The 14,774-nt window shown below is 32.8% G+C and overlaps 2 protein-coding genes across 2 annotated transcripts in view; one reads left to right on the top strand and one right to left on the bottom strand.

Annotated features, from left to right (window-relative positions):
• The first annotated feature begins 2,320 nt into the window (after window positions 1-2,320).
• On the top strand, window positions 2,321-10,354 carry mrpl33 (mitochondrial ribosomal protein L33). The gene is made up of 4 exons (XM_056476858.1): window positions 2,321-2,416; window positions 5,012-5,030; window positions 6,497-6,603; window positions 9,844-10,354. The coding sequence occupies exons 1-4, from the start codon at window positions 2,395-2,397 to the stop codon at window positions 9,891-9,893; spliced, it is 198 nt and encodes a 65-aa protein (XP_056332833.1). The 5' UTR covers window positions 2,321-2,394; the 3' UTR covers window positions 9,894-10,354.
• Window positions 10,355-10,498: 144 nt separating this feature from the next.
• The window catches only part of rbks (ribokinase), a 63,068-nt gene continuing 58,792 nt past the window's right edge, over window positions 10,499-14,774 (bottom strand). The window contains exon 9 of the mRNA XM_056476857.1: window positions 10,499-10,682. Coding sequence (XP_056332832.1) covers window positions 10,509-10,682 — 174 coding nt within the window. The 3' untranslated portion in view covers window positions 10,499-10,508. The remainder of the gene's footprint in view (window positions 10,683-14,774) is intronic.

Genomic DNA, 14,774 nt, shown 5'->3' with positions numbered 1-14,774 from the left:
TTAATGTAACTGCCAAGATGCGCATCAATTTTGAAAATTGTGCATCAAAACATTTGAGCACAACTGAGCAGGATAAACTTTTTATCGGATAAGACAAAAATGAGCATATACAAAAAAATAAATAAATTCCAGCAAACGCATAAAAAAATCATGTGATTTTGTTTTAACAGATCCTACGATGATAAAAAAGTTTCAATGAGACACCGTTAACGAACAAACTGTTCGACAACATTTTGCAACACCTGAAATGTTGTTTTGGTCATTCTAAAATCCCTCAGCCAAAGTCTGTCATTATATTGGTTCAGTATTATTATATCCAGAACTGTCTTGAGCGTCTGTCCTCCCAAAGAGTAGTCTCTGGTCTCTGGTCTCCAAAAGCCAACACACTTTCATTGTGTTTCATCTTAGTCTAGTCTTTTGTCTTCTCCTAGTCTTAGTCTTCTCCTAATGCAATACATTTTTGTTATTTGGTTCCAGTTTATAAGGAAGGGGTGATTTTATTTTTACTTTGACTGATTAGATGGAAACACATTTTTTTATGCAATACACCAGCTTTGAGCCTAATTTGCATCTTTGGATGAAAACATAGCTGTTTAGAATCTATGTGACCCTGGGTCATAAAAGTTGCTCAGGTATATTTGTAGCAATATCCAAAATACATTTTATGAGTAAAATTATTTAGATTTTTCTATGCCAAAAACAATCTTTAGTTCAAGTTCATTTATTTATAAGCACATTTAAAAACAGTCACAAGACTGACCAAAGGGCTGTACATAAGACAAAGTAAAATAAAAAGACAGAATATAAAAACATAAAAATAAGACAAGAGAAACGACTGAAATAAGCTGAATAAGGTAAGTTTTTAGGAGTGATTTAAAAATACAAGTTAAGAAATGCAATCCAAAGCTTTTTCTTCTTGGGGTAGTTAAAGGCTTAATATTACATAAAGTTAGGTTGGTGTTACATTTAATTTGGACCCTATGACCATTAAAAAATATGGTCTATATAAAATTCATAGGTTGTACAATGAGGTTGAATTCATTTAACATTATGACCTTTATTGCTTCATATTCCGAGGAAAAAACAACAATATCCCCTATTCCACATCGACGTGTAAAATTAAAATAGCCTATAATTAAAATTCCTTTTTTTATTTTTTATTAACAAGAACCAGCATGTGCAGTTTTCTTATACAATAAAATCACTTTACATTTCATAACAAGAATGAAATAAGTGAGAAAAAAAATTAAAGAAAAAGAGAAAAAAAAAAAAAAAACACAGGAGAGGGCACATAATTATCAAATTATATACAAATATATTACGCACATTTTCCAATTTTAGTTATTAACAAGAGTTATTAATGCACTTTTACTACAGGAAATGCATATATACAAACATTTTTTATGTAAAAATGTTAAAGGAGGAGCAAATATTAATTGTTTTATTTGATTTTCTATTTTTAGACTTGGAAATCACTTTTATATACATTTGAATCTCTTTTTCTAGTACCATGAAGTGAGGTTTGCTTTTGGCAAGCTAGGATTTATGTATGTGAAATTTACATAATAATACATTAAAGTTTATAATAAAACCAGCATCTTTTAAAGAGCGATCCTTAACATAGTAACCCAAAATCACATGTTTATAAGACAAGGAAAATGATTTTAATATATTATGAGCAATAAAAGCTTAATCCAAAAAAAGTCACGTATATTGCCAAGACCAAAATAAATGAAATAATTTCATTAAAGCTTTCACAAAACAGCATTCTAACACAAAATCAATTCTAAATTTTTGTAGAAATAATTTTGTAGGATAAACTCTATGAAGTAATTTAAATGATATTTCTTTAGCCTTATTTGTAATAAAAAAATTTAGGTAATGACCATACTTTTATATACCATACAGTTTATATTATTAAAGATATTGTTCCAGTAAAAATAACATATGGTATAGACATGTTTTCTTTTAAGATTAAAGATCTAATTTTGTGATTATTAGGCTTAAATCCAGACAAACAAATAAAACCGACTGAGGTCTGTTCAAGTTTAGGAGGACAAACAGAAAGTGCTGGTGTTCATACACTGCCTTTGTACAGCATATGTATGCCAGCAGGTATTGCCCCTGTTAGTAGAGTGAATTTCTGTAATGTAACAGGAATGCTGTATCTTGCCATAAATTCTGCAAATGTAAATACATTTCCGGCATTATCAAATAATTGATTAACTATTAATAGTCCATTGTAAAAATTAATTCCTTTTCCACTCCACTTGATTCGGCGATGACGTATTATGACACCGGAACTACTGTAGATTTTCCCGGAAGCCTTAAGCGACAGGAGCTCAATGTGACATTTCGGACCGGTTAGTTGCGATCTGTTAAAGAGGAATAGCAATGTTTCTCACTACTGTGAACTGTGAGTACCACCTTTAATCACGCAGTATCTGCAAGCCCTGCTTGATAGAGCAGTCGTGATCAAAATTGTGTTGACTGTAAAACAGATTGAATAGCGGACCTAACGTTAACTGTAGCTATTCATTATTTTCACGTAACGTATAATGAAATACATATGCGCATCTGACGGTTACTGTACAAAATAAATATTGTGTTACTGTCTTAAATACGATGCTGATTTGGTGATTAGACTCTTTATAAACAAGCTGAGGTAAAGTTGGTTTTATATTCACACATTCAGACTCTCCTTATTAATATGATTTCAGAATAGTATTCTTTGCAAATTCCAAATGATAAAGTCATATTTGCAGCTAATGACTATCATAGTACAACATTACTATGTATAAGTTATACTGAGTGTTGCGGGTAACGCAAGTTTCGTAATAATATCACTTTAAGTAACGTAAGTAGTAAAGTAACACATAACTTTAAAAATAAATAAAAACATTTAGTTTAATTAATTAACTTTTAAAAAGTAAATTGCTAAATTAAAATTAGTCACAATGAATCACGCAGTCAATGAGAGAATGTGTTCATTATTTTGAATGCATCGAAGAAAAGGGGATTATATAGTCTCAATGGACAGTGATTTTGCTTAAGACAAATAGTACAAAAGAAGTAAATATATAGCTTTAAACTTTCATTTATCTGTATGTACACCTTTTATAGTTCAAGGGTCAGGAAGATCTCCGATAACATTATCCTAAAATTCTATTTTTATGTGTTTTTAAAGGTAAATGGAGGTGTAGGTTTAGGGTATCCGTGGAGTCTTAAAACATATTAAAAGTTGATAAATCAATTATGAGAAAATGAAGGCCCCTAAAAGGTATTAAAAAGTGTTATTTGTTTGAGGTCTTAAATTATGTTCAAGCATTGTCCAAAGTGTTTGAATCCAAAAAAAGCATACAAAAAAGCAAGTATACACACACAGACACACACACACACACACACACATATATATATATATATATATATATATATATATATATATATATATATATATATATATATAATAGTGCTGTTGTTTTGAAGTCAGACTTGTATGCGATTTCAGACCCATTATTCAAGGTAGTGTCAGAAGTTGTCACTGTTCAATAATAAACAAATGTGAGAATATAAAACAAAATGGCAGTGAACTAAAGGAATATCATCGTTATTGTTGTTGTTATTAATATTATTATTATATAGTTCAAGGGTCAGGAAGATCTCCGATAACATTATCCTAAAATTCTATTTTTATGTGTTTTTAAAGGTAAATGGAGGTGTAGGTTTAGGGTATCCGTGGAGTCTTAAAACATATTAAAAGTTGATAAATCAATTATGAGAAAATGAAGGCCCCTAAAAGGTATTAAAAAGTGTTATTTGTTTGAGGTCTTAAATTTTGTTCAAGCATTGTCCAAAGTGTTTGACTCCAAAAAAAGCATACAAAAAAGCAAGCATACAGCATACACACACAGACACACACACACACACACACACACACACATATATATATATATATAGGTGGGTGGGGGGCTTGAGCTCCAGCTCCTCCTTTCTGCACTTCTTCTACAAGGGATGCCACTGGGGGTTTGGGTTAAGGGTGGGGTAGGTGTATGCGTCAGAACAGCTTATATGAGGAGGAGCTGGAGCTCAAGCTCCCCCTCATTAGAGCCCAAGTGGCTCTGCAGCGAGCAGCGTCTCCCTAATATTAACAATGGTGTGCTCGATCCACATGATTGTTTCGGGCCGGGGCGCGTCCGGCCAAGCTCCTCTGTCCAGGTGATGTCACATAATTTGCGACAAACTTGGGAAAGTGATGTGACGCTCTCCACATGTAGCGAAACCATAGAGTAAAACAGTCAGCAAAATGGGTAAATGTAAGTTTGCGTACTCCTGGTTGGAGAAAGATGAGGTTAAACAGTGGCTGAAAACTGTCGCTGAAAACAGCCTTGTAATTTATTTTTTTTAAGCGTTGTTTTTTCGGAGCTTTTCTGAGTTCTGTTGCATGGTTGTGCTCCATTGATTTATTTACTACAACCATTTACTAATAACTGTTTATTAAGTTAATGGTTTGATACTGATTAGAACTTGGTGGCGATGAGGTCTTAAAATATTCTGAGATGGTCTTAAAAAAGTCTTAAAAAGGGATTGAAATTACCTTTAGGATTCCTGTATATACCCTGAGGTTATACAGTGCGTATTGCGGAACAGAATAAAACTGGTTCTGATAGAGATCAAGCCTCAGCCATATAATAAAAAGTAATGCAAAAGTAACTCAAATGTAACAAAATGTAACTCAAATGTAACAAAAGTAATGCAACTAGTTACTTTTTTGGGGAGTAACTCAATATTGTAACTGTAAAAATAACTTTGCTCAACACTTTCATGTGATTTCAGAGCGAATATTCAAAGTACCATGGTAAACAATATAGGGAGCATGTTCCAAGTTGTCACTGAACAAATGTGCAAATATTAAACCAACTTTACCTCGATGTGATGCATTACAATTTATCACACTGTTTGTTCTTAATGCTAATAACGTTTGTTTGTTTTCTCCTTTTCCTACTCAATCTAGTTGCCAAGAGCAAGTCCAAGTGAGTATCCCCTTATGTTTTTGCACTTTGTATTACGTTTATGCAGCATTACATACTGACTTGCAACACTTATGTGTGATGAAACAAGGTTGCAAGTCCTTATATGCAAATGTTAAACATGGTAAGAATAAAAATACATAATGTATAGCAGTAATGAATACAATTTTGCATTGGATAATACATTTCATGGGCAATGTTGCATGTTTTGTTATTGAATTGAGGTAAAGTTGGTTTTATATTCTTACGTTCAGACTTTCTTCTTAATAATATAATTTTAGAAAAGCATTCTTTGCAAATTTTAAATGGGGAAATCATAGTCAATTAGGAATTCACAATCAGTTCAATAGTGCTAATGTTGTTTTGAAGTCAGACTTGTATGCGATTTCAGACCCATTATTCAAGGTAGTGTCAGAAGTTGTCACTGTTCAATAATAAACAAATGTGAGAATATAAAACAAAATGGCAGTGAACTAAAGGAATATCATCGTTATTGTTGTTGTTATTAATATTATTATTATTTAAAAGGCCTTGCTCGGAAACAATTATGCAAACCAGGTTCTGCTTGGAAATGGCTATCTTTGCTCAGCATCAGGTGCACAGCAGCAAGACGTTTGGCAGTGAATTATGACCTTATTTTATTGACAAATGTCTAATAAGACTACTAATTTACGTTTTTATTTCATTTATGCATACGCAATGATGTGTAAGCCTGCTAACTGATCAAATGATAGAATATTTGAACTTAGTCTATATATATAATTAAATAAAAATAATTTAAAGCCTGCCAGACTAATATTTTGAGGGCGACGTCACGAGCTCAGATTTGGGTGACCAATCAGAGAAAAATGGGCGTTTCAGCACCGCCTAAATGTGTATAATGAATTTTAAAGTCATTTATGTTTTCCTTCCCTAAATTAAAAAAAACTAAAATCCAGCCAAAATCTCGTTTTTTTGTGAGCAAAAGAAAAACCAAAAACATCCGTTTTATTTTTTTCCTTTATTTCGTTTTAAACTGGAAAACAAAATTATGCATGTTCGTTTTTTTTTTTTGATCAAACGAATAAACAAATAGATGCACAGTTTTTTGACTCATTATTTTGTTTTGTGCTTGTTTTAATTTAATAAGCAGAATAACAGATGAGCTTTTGCTGCTAAAGAATAAACAGAAAAACAAAATATTGACTGTTTTTCTGACATCTCATTTTTCAGATTAAAAGGAATAATCAAATGAACGGATGGTACACGGACCTAAAACCAACTTTACCTCAATTGTTGTAGAGAACTACAATTGTAAACTTTAATATTCTGGTAATGGTTACATACAGTTAAAAGTCAGCATTGAGATGCTGCTTTGTCTAATGTTTAATGAATGATACATTTGAGAATTTTTAAATGTATCAGTCAAATGTAAATGTATCATTTTAAAGACTGATACATTCAAGAGTCTAAATCTTCTTGTGTTTTAGGACGCTGCTGGTTCAGATGGTGAGTGCTGCTGGCACTGGTTATTGTTTTAACACCAAAAGAGGACGACTGAGAGAAAAACTGGTTTTGCGAAAGAATGACCCCATAGGTGAGACAAACAATCAGTTAAACAGTTAATTTTAGAATTTCATTTTCTGAATAGGGGCCTTATTTATTAAACTTTGCCTAAAAACCTACCTAAACATTTTTATCTCTTTTTCATTTTATTTTCTTCCATTATTTGCAAATGCAATACATATTACTGTTACCTCAGTTCACTTTACGAGTATCACTTTATTTTTATTATGGTTTGAATATTGTTAAAGGGGTGGTCCACTACGATATCATATTTTAAACTTTAGTTGATGTGTAATGTGATTGTGTGAACAAACAACATCTCTGAAATGTAAGACGCTCAAAGTTCAATGCAAAGGGAGACATTGGTTTTACAGAGTTGGCTTAGCAAAGCCTACAGCGAATGAAGTTTGGGGACTACAAAAAATACATCTGGGTTAGTGAGATCACAAATGCTTTAGGTACGCGCATACACCCCACACAGTGAAGGGGCGTGGCCAGAGGTGCTGTAATGTTATAGCAGAGAAAACTAAAATGCCGTCCAAACGCTGCTATTTCCACAGAGCTTCTTCTGTTCTTCTTTATTTGGGCTTCCAAAGGACACGAGACAAAGAGAGAAGTACTTACAATTTAATTTAATTATGTTCCAGAGAATTAATAAAAAATATATAGCTAGCATTTGACAAAGGACAGCTTCTAGAATCTCTCCCAGTTCAGTGCTGGATTTGGCTAAAAACTCCTCAAAGGAGCAGCTCCAACCATAATGAAGCTGTTGATTGTGAGCCACAACCTGTAAGTATTTTTATTATTTGTCAAAATTGATCTATTACATACACAGTTTTTAGCGATAACAGTATGTTGTAGCAAGGACGTAAACAAGGATGTAAACAACAGGAAATGCTGTTTTGCACCGCTAACAATTTAGCTACAAATTCATATTTATTAGTCAAACCCCTGTAAACACCCACAATCTTCAACAGTGCATGCAGTGTCTCTCTATGCGACCACTTTTCCTGTGTTCTATATCTCACATGATTAGCTCACGAAAGATATGTGAACGCTTGATATTACTTACACATGCTTATTCTGAATAAATGTAAAAGACACTTTTTATTTTTTTGAAAAACAGATTTTATTTTAAAGAGCAGATGTGAGGTTCAGGACTGATACATTTTTTTTTTTAAAAATCATAGACATTATTTGAAAAAGTGGTTTGTATATTTCTGCCAATGGGGATCGATGAGCAATAGGTTCAGTTATGTAAATATTCAAGTTAAAAATTTGTTGTGCAATAGGGTGACCAGTTTCAGTTTAGTCCCACTTGGCACCCCAATGTATACACAACTGGTCAGGGTTGCCAGGTTTTCACATCAAAAGTAGTCCAATGGCCAATCAAAACTAGTCCAATCACTAATCACTAAAAAATGCGGTTCCTTGTGTAAAAATTCTAAAAGATTATGTCACTGATACAATAATACAGTTCTTTTATATATATTGGCAATAGTACACTTTCAGTTTTGATACATAAAATCATCTTCAGATTAAGAGCTCATGAACCAAATCCTTCAGCAGGTAGTGATGATCGGCAGTTCAGAAACGCATTTAAATCGATATAGGAAGAAGCACACGTCACGTTTTTAACGTGGTTTTGGACACAATATGTGAATAGCCGCATACAGATTTAACCTGAGAGATACAGTACAAGCACTGATCTATAATCGATATGTGATTACAAGCCGCGCGGATCGATTAAAACTTATAACACACAATTAAACACATATTTTGCAAACTACACAAAACAAGGCAACAATTTTAATTACACTTACATGTTATGATACGGAGGAAGAAGAAACTGGCCATTTGACCTGTAAAAGTTACTGACAAAGTCCCATAGTCTCTGCTACTCTTTCAACAGCAAACGGCCGATGAGTCCCGTGTTGCAGCGTAGGTTATTGTATCAATTGTCAGAAAAAGGACAGGAACAAACACAGCATGCGGTTGGCTATACTGTAGTTTGAACTTTAACGCTTTATTCACCTCAGCCGAATCTCCATCTGTCAGTGATCGTCATCTTCATGTCATGATCAGTCCCGTGATCCGGAACAAAATATTTGGTGATGTACTGTATCGATGTGATCAAACAAAAGATCCGAACCCAACTCGATTCATTTATTTGACTCAGAGTCAACTATTTTGCTAAAGAATCAATAGTTTTAAACAAGGTGCACTTTCTGATTTAAACCTCAGCTGGATGTTTTCAGTCACTTAGAGCTGTGTTACACACTGCATGGAAGCTCATTTTCAAAAACCCATAATAGGGGCTCTTTAAAACTTGAAAATATTATTTAAAAAATGGACAAAAAGTGTCTCTATGGCCTTATAGAGTATGTGGTAGTTTTGCAAGTGCTATTGAAAAAGATTAATTGTCATGAAAGGAAAAATCGACCATACTTCCTTTGTTAGTGCAAATTCCTATATATGTAGCTTTGTGATTTAAGCAATTAAACCATTCAAATAAGTTTACACTTAAAAAAGGGTCATAATGAAAATTAGATTTTTTCCCCCAAAAGTAACTAACTAGTACTCTGAGTAGTTTTTTTAACAGACTACTTTTAATTAATATTAGTATTATTTACTTACATTTTTATTATTTTAGCAGTATTTTTACTTGAGTACAAAAAAAACATTATTTTTATTACATTATTAATTATTACATTATTAATTCAATTCACCTTTATTTGTATAGGGCTTTTACAATGTAGATTGTGTCAAAGCAGCTTTACATAGATCATAGTAAATTGAAACCGTGTCAGTTCAGTTGTCAGAGTTTAAGTTCAGTTTAGCTCAGTTTAGTGTGGTTTAATAATCACTACTGAGAGTCCAAACACTGAAGAGCAAATCCAACGATGCGCAGCTCTACAGATCCCGAACCATGCAAGCCAGTGGCGACATATGGTTAATATATGGTTAATTAATTATTATATTATTATTAATAGTTTTTATTTGTGTAAATTCCTATGCAATGTTTTTATGGGTTGCTGAGAATACATTTCAGGTGTTTAATACATTGCGTGTCAGTCTTGAAAATAAAAATAGGTGCTGGAAAAAGTGCTTAAAAGTCCTTGATTTTCATTAGGCTGTGCCTGTATGAACCCTGTTTGTTTCATGAGCTCTTGCAAATGTCATTTTTATTCATATTTTTAGTCATTGTTTTATTAATAGTGCTTGCTTCTCATTTCAGTCATTGTTTTTGTCTCTTTGTTTCCCTCCACAGTAAACAAACATGTTCTGTTCTTTGAAAAGAAGAAGGTACGATCTCTTTAAAATGGAAGAAACTCCCACTGATACAGACACTGGAACCTGTAAAGAACTGCTACAGAATAGCGATGAATGAAACAACTATTAGGGAAGATGTGCATCAAATTAAAGACCCCACATCATTGCAGCTGTGGACCACCGGTGTTATGATACTATAAAGGAGTTTTACATCCCGTCAGGACAATGTGCTGTTAAGACCATTTACAAAGCAGTGCATTATGTTGGATTTGTTTGGTTGTTTTGCTTGCTTTTTTGTACTAAGTCAATGTTTTGACCTACTGTAAATAATGAACCACCTACACAATGACAGATTCCTTTAGGCTAAAAGGAAATGTTTAAATAATTACCTTGCAAAAGGTATTTAATTAAAAAAAGTTAGAATGTGTACAATATTGTTACTAAGAAAAAAATACTTTATGATACATTGATTTATTGAAAAAAAAATTAAACATTTGTTTTGGATCATACAATGGTACGCTCATTCAATAATGAACAGTGCTCGGAAGTTACATCATGAAGAGCTCTCCAGTATTGTTTGTTAAAAAAAAACAATTGTGTAGACAATGTGCACAGATTGATGTGTTATGTCTTCTGTCAGCTTTTTAAACTTCGGGGTCACCTTCAGAATAGTTCAGTTGGCAGATCCTTCCGAAATGGAAAAGATGTTTGAGTGCCGACAGTTTGTACAGACACCGCTGCGACAAGGTTTGCTCTTCTGGCCATCTCTTCCAATGGTATTGTTGGATAATGAGCCATGTAAAAAGCCAGAGCCCCAATAAAGCTGTCGCCTGCTCCCTGTTGAGACAGTTAATACACAAAATCAAGCAGTTGAAGAGAAGAGCTTTTAAAGGAACACACCACCTTTTTTTGGAAATAGCCTCATTTTACAAGTCACCTAGACTTAAACATTTGAGTTTTTTTAAATCCAATCAGATGATTTCTGAGTTTGGCAGAAGCACTTTTTAAGCTTCGTTTAGCTTAAATCCTTGAATCAGTTTACATGGACACAAGACTGTCATGACGCGTTTAACGGCCATCATAAACTTATATCCTTAAAAGTATTTAATATTTATTATTATTATTTTTTAAATGAACATTTATATGTATTTCTGTATGTACTATATCATCTTTGCGTCAAATTACAAAAAGTTACTGCTTATGCGGGGTGTTTGAAATGCAGCGTCTATAGGGCTGAGAGTAAATTGGATGTTATTCTCTCCTCTAGCTGCAGTCATCAGTCTCAAAATATATATATATATTTTTGGAAATAGCCTCATTTTACAAGTCACCTAGACTTAAACATTTCAGTTTTTTTAAATCCAATCAGATGATTTCTGAGTTTGGCAGAAGCACTGTTTAAGCTTCGTTTAGCTTAAATCCTTGAATCAGTTTACATGGACACAAGACTGTCATGACGCGTTTAACGGCCATCATAAACTTATATCCTTAAAAGTATTTAATATTTATTATTATTATTTTTTAAATAAACATTTATATGTATTTCTGTATGTACTATATCATCTTTGCGTCAAATTACAAAAAGTTACCGCTTATGCGGGGTGTTTGAAATGCAGCGTCTATAGGGCTGAGAGTAAATTGGATGTTATTCTCTCCTCTAGCTGCAGTCATCAGTCTCAAATTATTTTTTTCCCCTTTTTCTGAGTCTTTATAACATCATCGTGGAGTTTTTCTTTTATTATTTCAGCAAATAGGGTTGTAAAAAAATTATTTGTTGTACTCTCCCAATCACTGCGCTCTTAAGTTTACCCAGCTATGATGACTTCCGCTACTGAGAAACCTGGAAAATATGAAAAAGGTCCATTAGAAGCTATTTAAAAAAAAATAATGTTTTGATAACTTTCCTATTTTAAGCTGGACTCTTCTGTAGTTACAATATGATTACGTAGCACAGTTATCTAGCTGGGGACTATTTTCAGGTGCTGCTTAATATTGTTGTGCCTGCTACAGCCATGGTATGGCAGCAAAGTTCCTTGATTATTATGACAGAGTGAGAGTATAGTTCCTATAGCCATATTGAGCTGCTATTATGGCTATGGCATAGCCATAATGGACCCTTTTCACAAGCCTGTTATGATGCGTTTAACGGTCATGAGCATCTTAAATCCTTCAAAGTTTTTAATATTTACATTTTTAAAAAACACTTATGCACATTTATATGTATTTATGAATGTATTCTATCATCTTTGCTTCAAATTACAAAAGATGAATTACAGCTTATGCGAGGCATTCCTAATGCAGCATCTATGGGACAGGACTGTAAATTGAATGTTATTCCCCCCTCTGACTGCTGTCATCAGTCTCACACAATTTTTTCCTTTTTTCTGAAAGTCTTTATAACAACATCGTGGAGTTTTTCTTTTATTAAAGGAAATAAGATTATAAAAAAACATTTCTTGTATTCTCTCATGCATTGCACTGTAAGTTTTCCCAACTATGACGACTTCCGCTACTGTGAAACCCGGAAATGTGAAAAGGGTCTATAACAACTTCATTTTCCAGCAGCCTCGGTATTCAGTGCAACTACAGAATAGTCAAGCTTTAAACAGGAACCCTTTTTTGAGTGAGATGCTATCTGCTTGTTAAGTGTGACGTCACGCAAAACAGTCCAAGCTCTATCTAACTGTATGGGGAGACTCAACAAATGGTAATAATAAACGTTTACAAAGCGCTGTAATACTTTTGAAAATCACAATTGCAATATGATAAATTTTTTTTACATTTTTAAAAACGCTGGTGTCAGTGATGCAGCAAGTCCAGAGACAGTTGTGTACACCATGATTTCATATAAAATTCACTTTAATGTGTGATTTGACTAAAAATGGTCATAAACGAATATTTTTCCAGAAACAGTATTACATAAGTCACGACTTAACTAGTGGATTGGCCTAATCCAGGGGTTCTCAACCCTATCACTTCAGGGCCCACTTCTTTCTCCAATCAATTTTTTAAGGCCCACCTTTCTGACATTTTCTCATATATATATATATATATATATATATATATATATATATATATATATATATATATATATATATATATATATTATACATTTGTTGTGCCTTCTATTATCAGAATTTTATTAAAAAAAAAAATAATAATAATTTTATTTAAATTTCTATGTAACTAAAACATACATATATATATATATATATATATATATATATATATATATATATATATATATATATATATATATATATATATATATATATATAATTTGTGATTTATTTTATCTTTGCCATATTGACAGCACATAATATTTTACTAGATATTTTTATATACAGCTTAAAGTGACATTTAAAGGCTTAACTAGGCATGTTAACTACGTTAACTAGGCATGTTAGGGTAATTAGGCAAGTTATTGTATAATGATGGCTTGCTCTGAGTAGACAATCAAAAAAAAATTGCTTAAAGGGACTAATAATATTGACCTTAAAATGGTTTTAAAAAATTAAAAACTGCTTTTATTCTAGCCGAAATAAAACAAATACGACTTTCTTAAGAAGAAAAAATATTATCAGACACACTGAAAATTTCTTTGCTCTGTTAAACATAATTTGGGAAATATTAAATATCAAAATAAAATAAAATTTAATGTAAAATAATAATTCTAATATTAAAATAATAAAGCTAATGATTCTAACTTCAGCTATATATATATATATATATATATATATATATATATATATATATATATATATATATATATATATATATATATATTTTTTTTTTTTTTTTTTTTTTTCTCTTAAACATACACAGATTCCAAGAGAACCACAGGTCAACAGGGACATTGCAAAATACCAGCTTCTGATTTTTTTTCCTGCTTTAGACTGAATATCTACTATTAAATATCTATTATTCAAAAATATAGAGACAAATGTAAAATACAGTAAAGCACCGTAAAAAAAAATGTGTCTGAAGCTCATTTGTGATTTTATTTTACATTCTATGGCAGAAACACCATTGAGCCTCACTAGATCCGCCTATATGGACGCGCGTCCATTATAAAACACTCACAGGACATTCATTTGGACAACTATGCGGATATATTAAATAGTTCACACAAAGTGAAGTTTCTTTATAAACAATTTTCGAGAGGGTCACATGCTGCTTATGATTGCTTGCGTCTGGTCCCGCATTATTCAATTTATGATTGAATCAGACGATTCCTAAACCATTATAAATACCCTAAGTTCCATATAACAGCCATCTTCGTTTTGAAGAATCCCCCCTTCCACCCCTACTCCTTCTTTCCTAGATGGGTGGCATGGTGGCCCAGTGGTTAGTACTGTTGCCTCACAGCAAGAACATCACTGGTTCTAGTGCTTACCAAGCCAGCCAACGTTTCTGTGCGGAGTTTACACGTTCTCCCCGAGCTTACATGGGTTTTCCCTGGGTTCCCCAATTTTCTCCCCCCATCCAAAAACATGCAATTTAAGTTAATTGACTAATCCAAATCGGCACCATAGACACGCTCCTAGTAAGTAGTTATCTCTTAAGAGCAATAACTATCTGTTTATTAGCTACTACAGCAGGGCAGTTTTCCAGATCTACCTTAGCTCAAAATACCCTCTCACCTTGCAAACGGGAGGGAGCCCCGGGCTCGAGGCAGAGTTTGAATCAATCAGAGAACAGGAGAAAGTGCATTACTTCGATCATTTTAATATAGCATATTAATAATTAAATCCCAAAAATATAGTATAATATTGAGAGTTAATTTTTAAGTTATCTCGCAGCCCACCTGCAAGATCACTGAGGCCCACTTGTCGGTCGTGGCCCACCGGTTAAGAATCCCTGCTCTAACCCAATTCAATGATTTATGTTAAACTAACTTAAAAGTGCTCCCGCCAGTCCTGGAGATTG

This window comes from Danio aesculapii, chromosome 17 (genome assembly GCF_903798145.1).
Source record: "Danio aesculapii chromosome 17, fDanAes4.1, whole genome shotgun sequence".
NCBI lineage: Eukaryota > Metazoa > Chordata > Actinopteri > Cypriniformes > Danionidae > Danio > Danio aesculapii.
This window is presented reverse-complemented; position numbering and strand designations above follow the sequence as displayed.

Bases quoted from the DNA above. Each gene is read 5' to 3' on its own strand.
- mrpl33 (XM_056476858.1), top strand. From the start codon at position 2,395: ATGTTTCTCACTACTGTGAACT. The intron at 6,604-9,843 runs GTGAGACAAACA...TTCCCTCCACAG, and splicing joins GCGAAAGAATGACCCCATAG to TAAACAAACATGTTCTGTTC.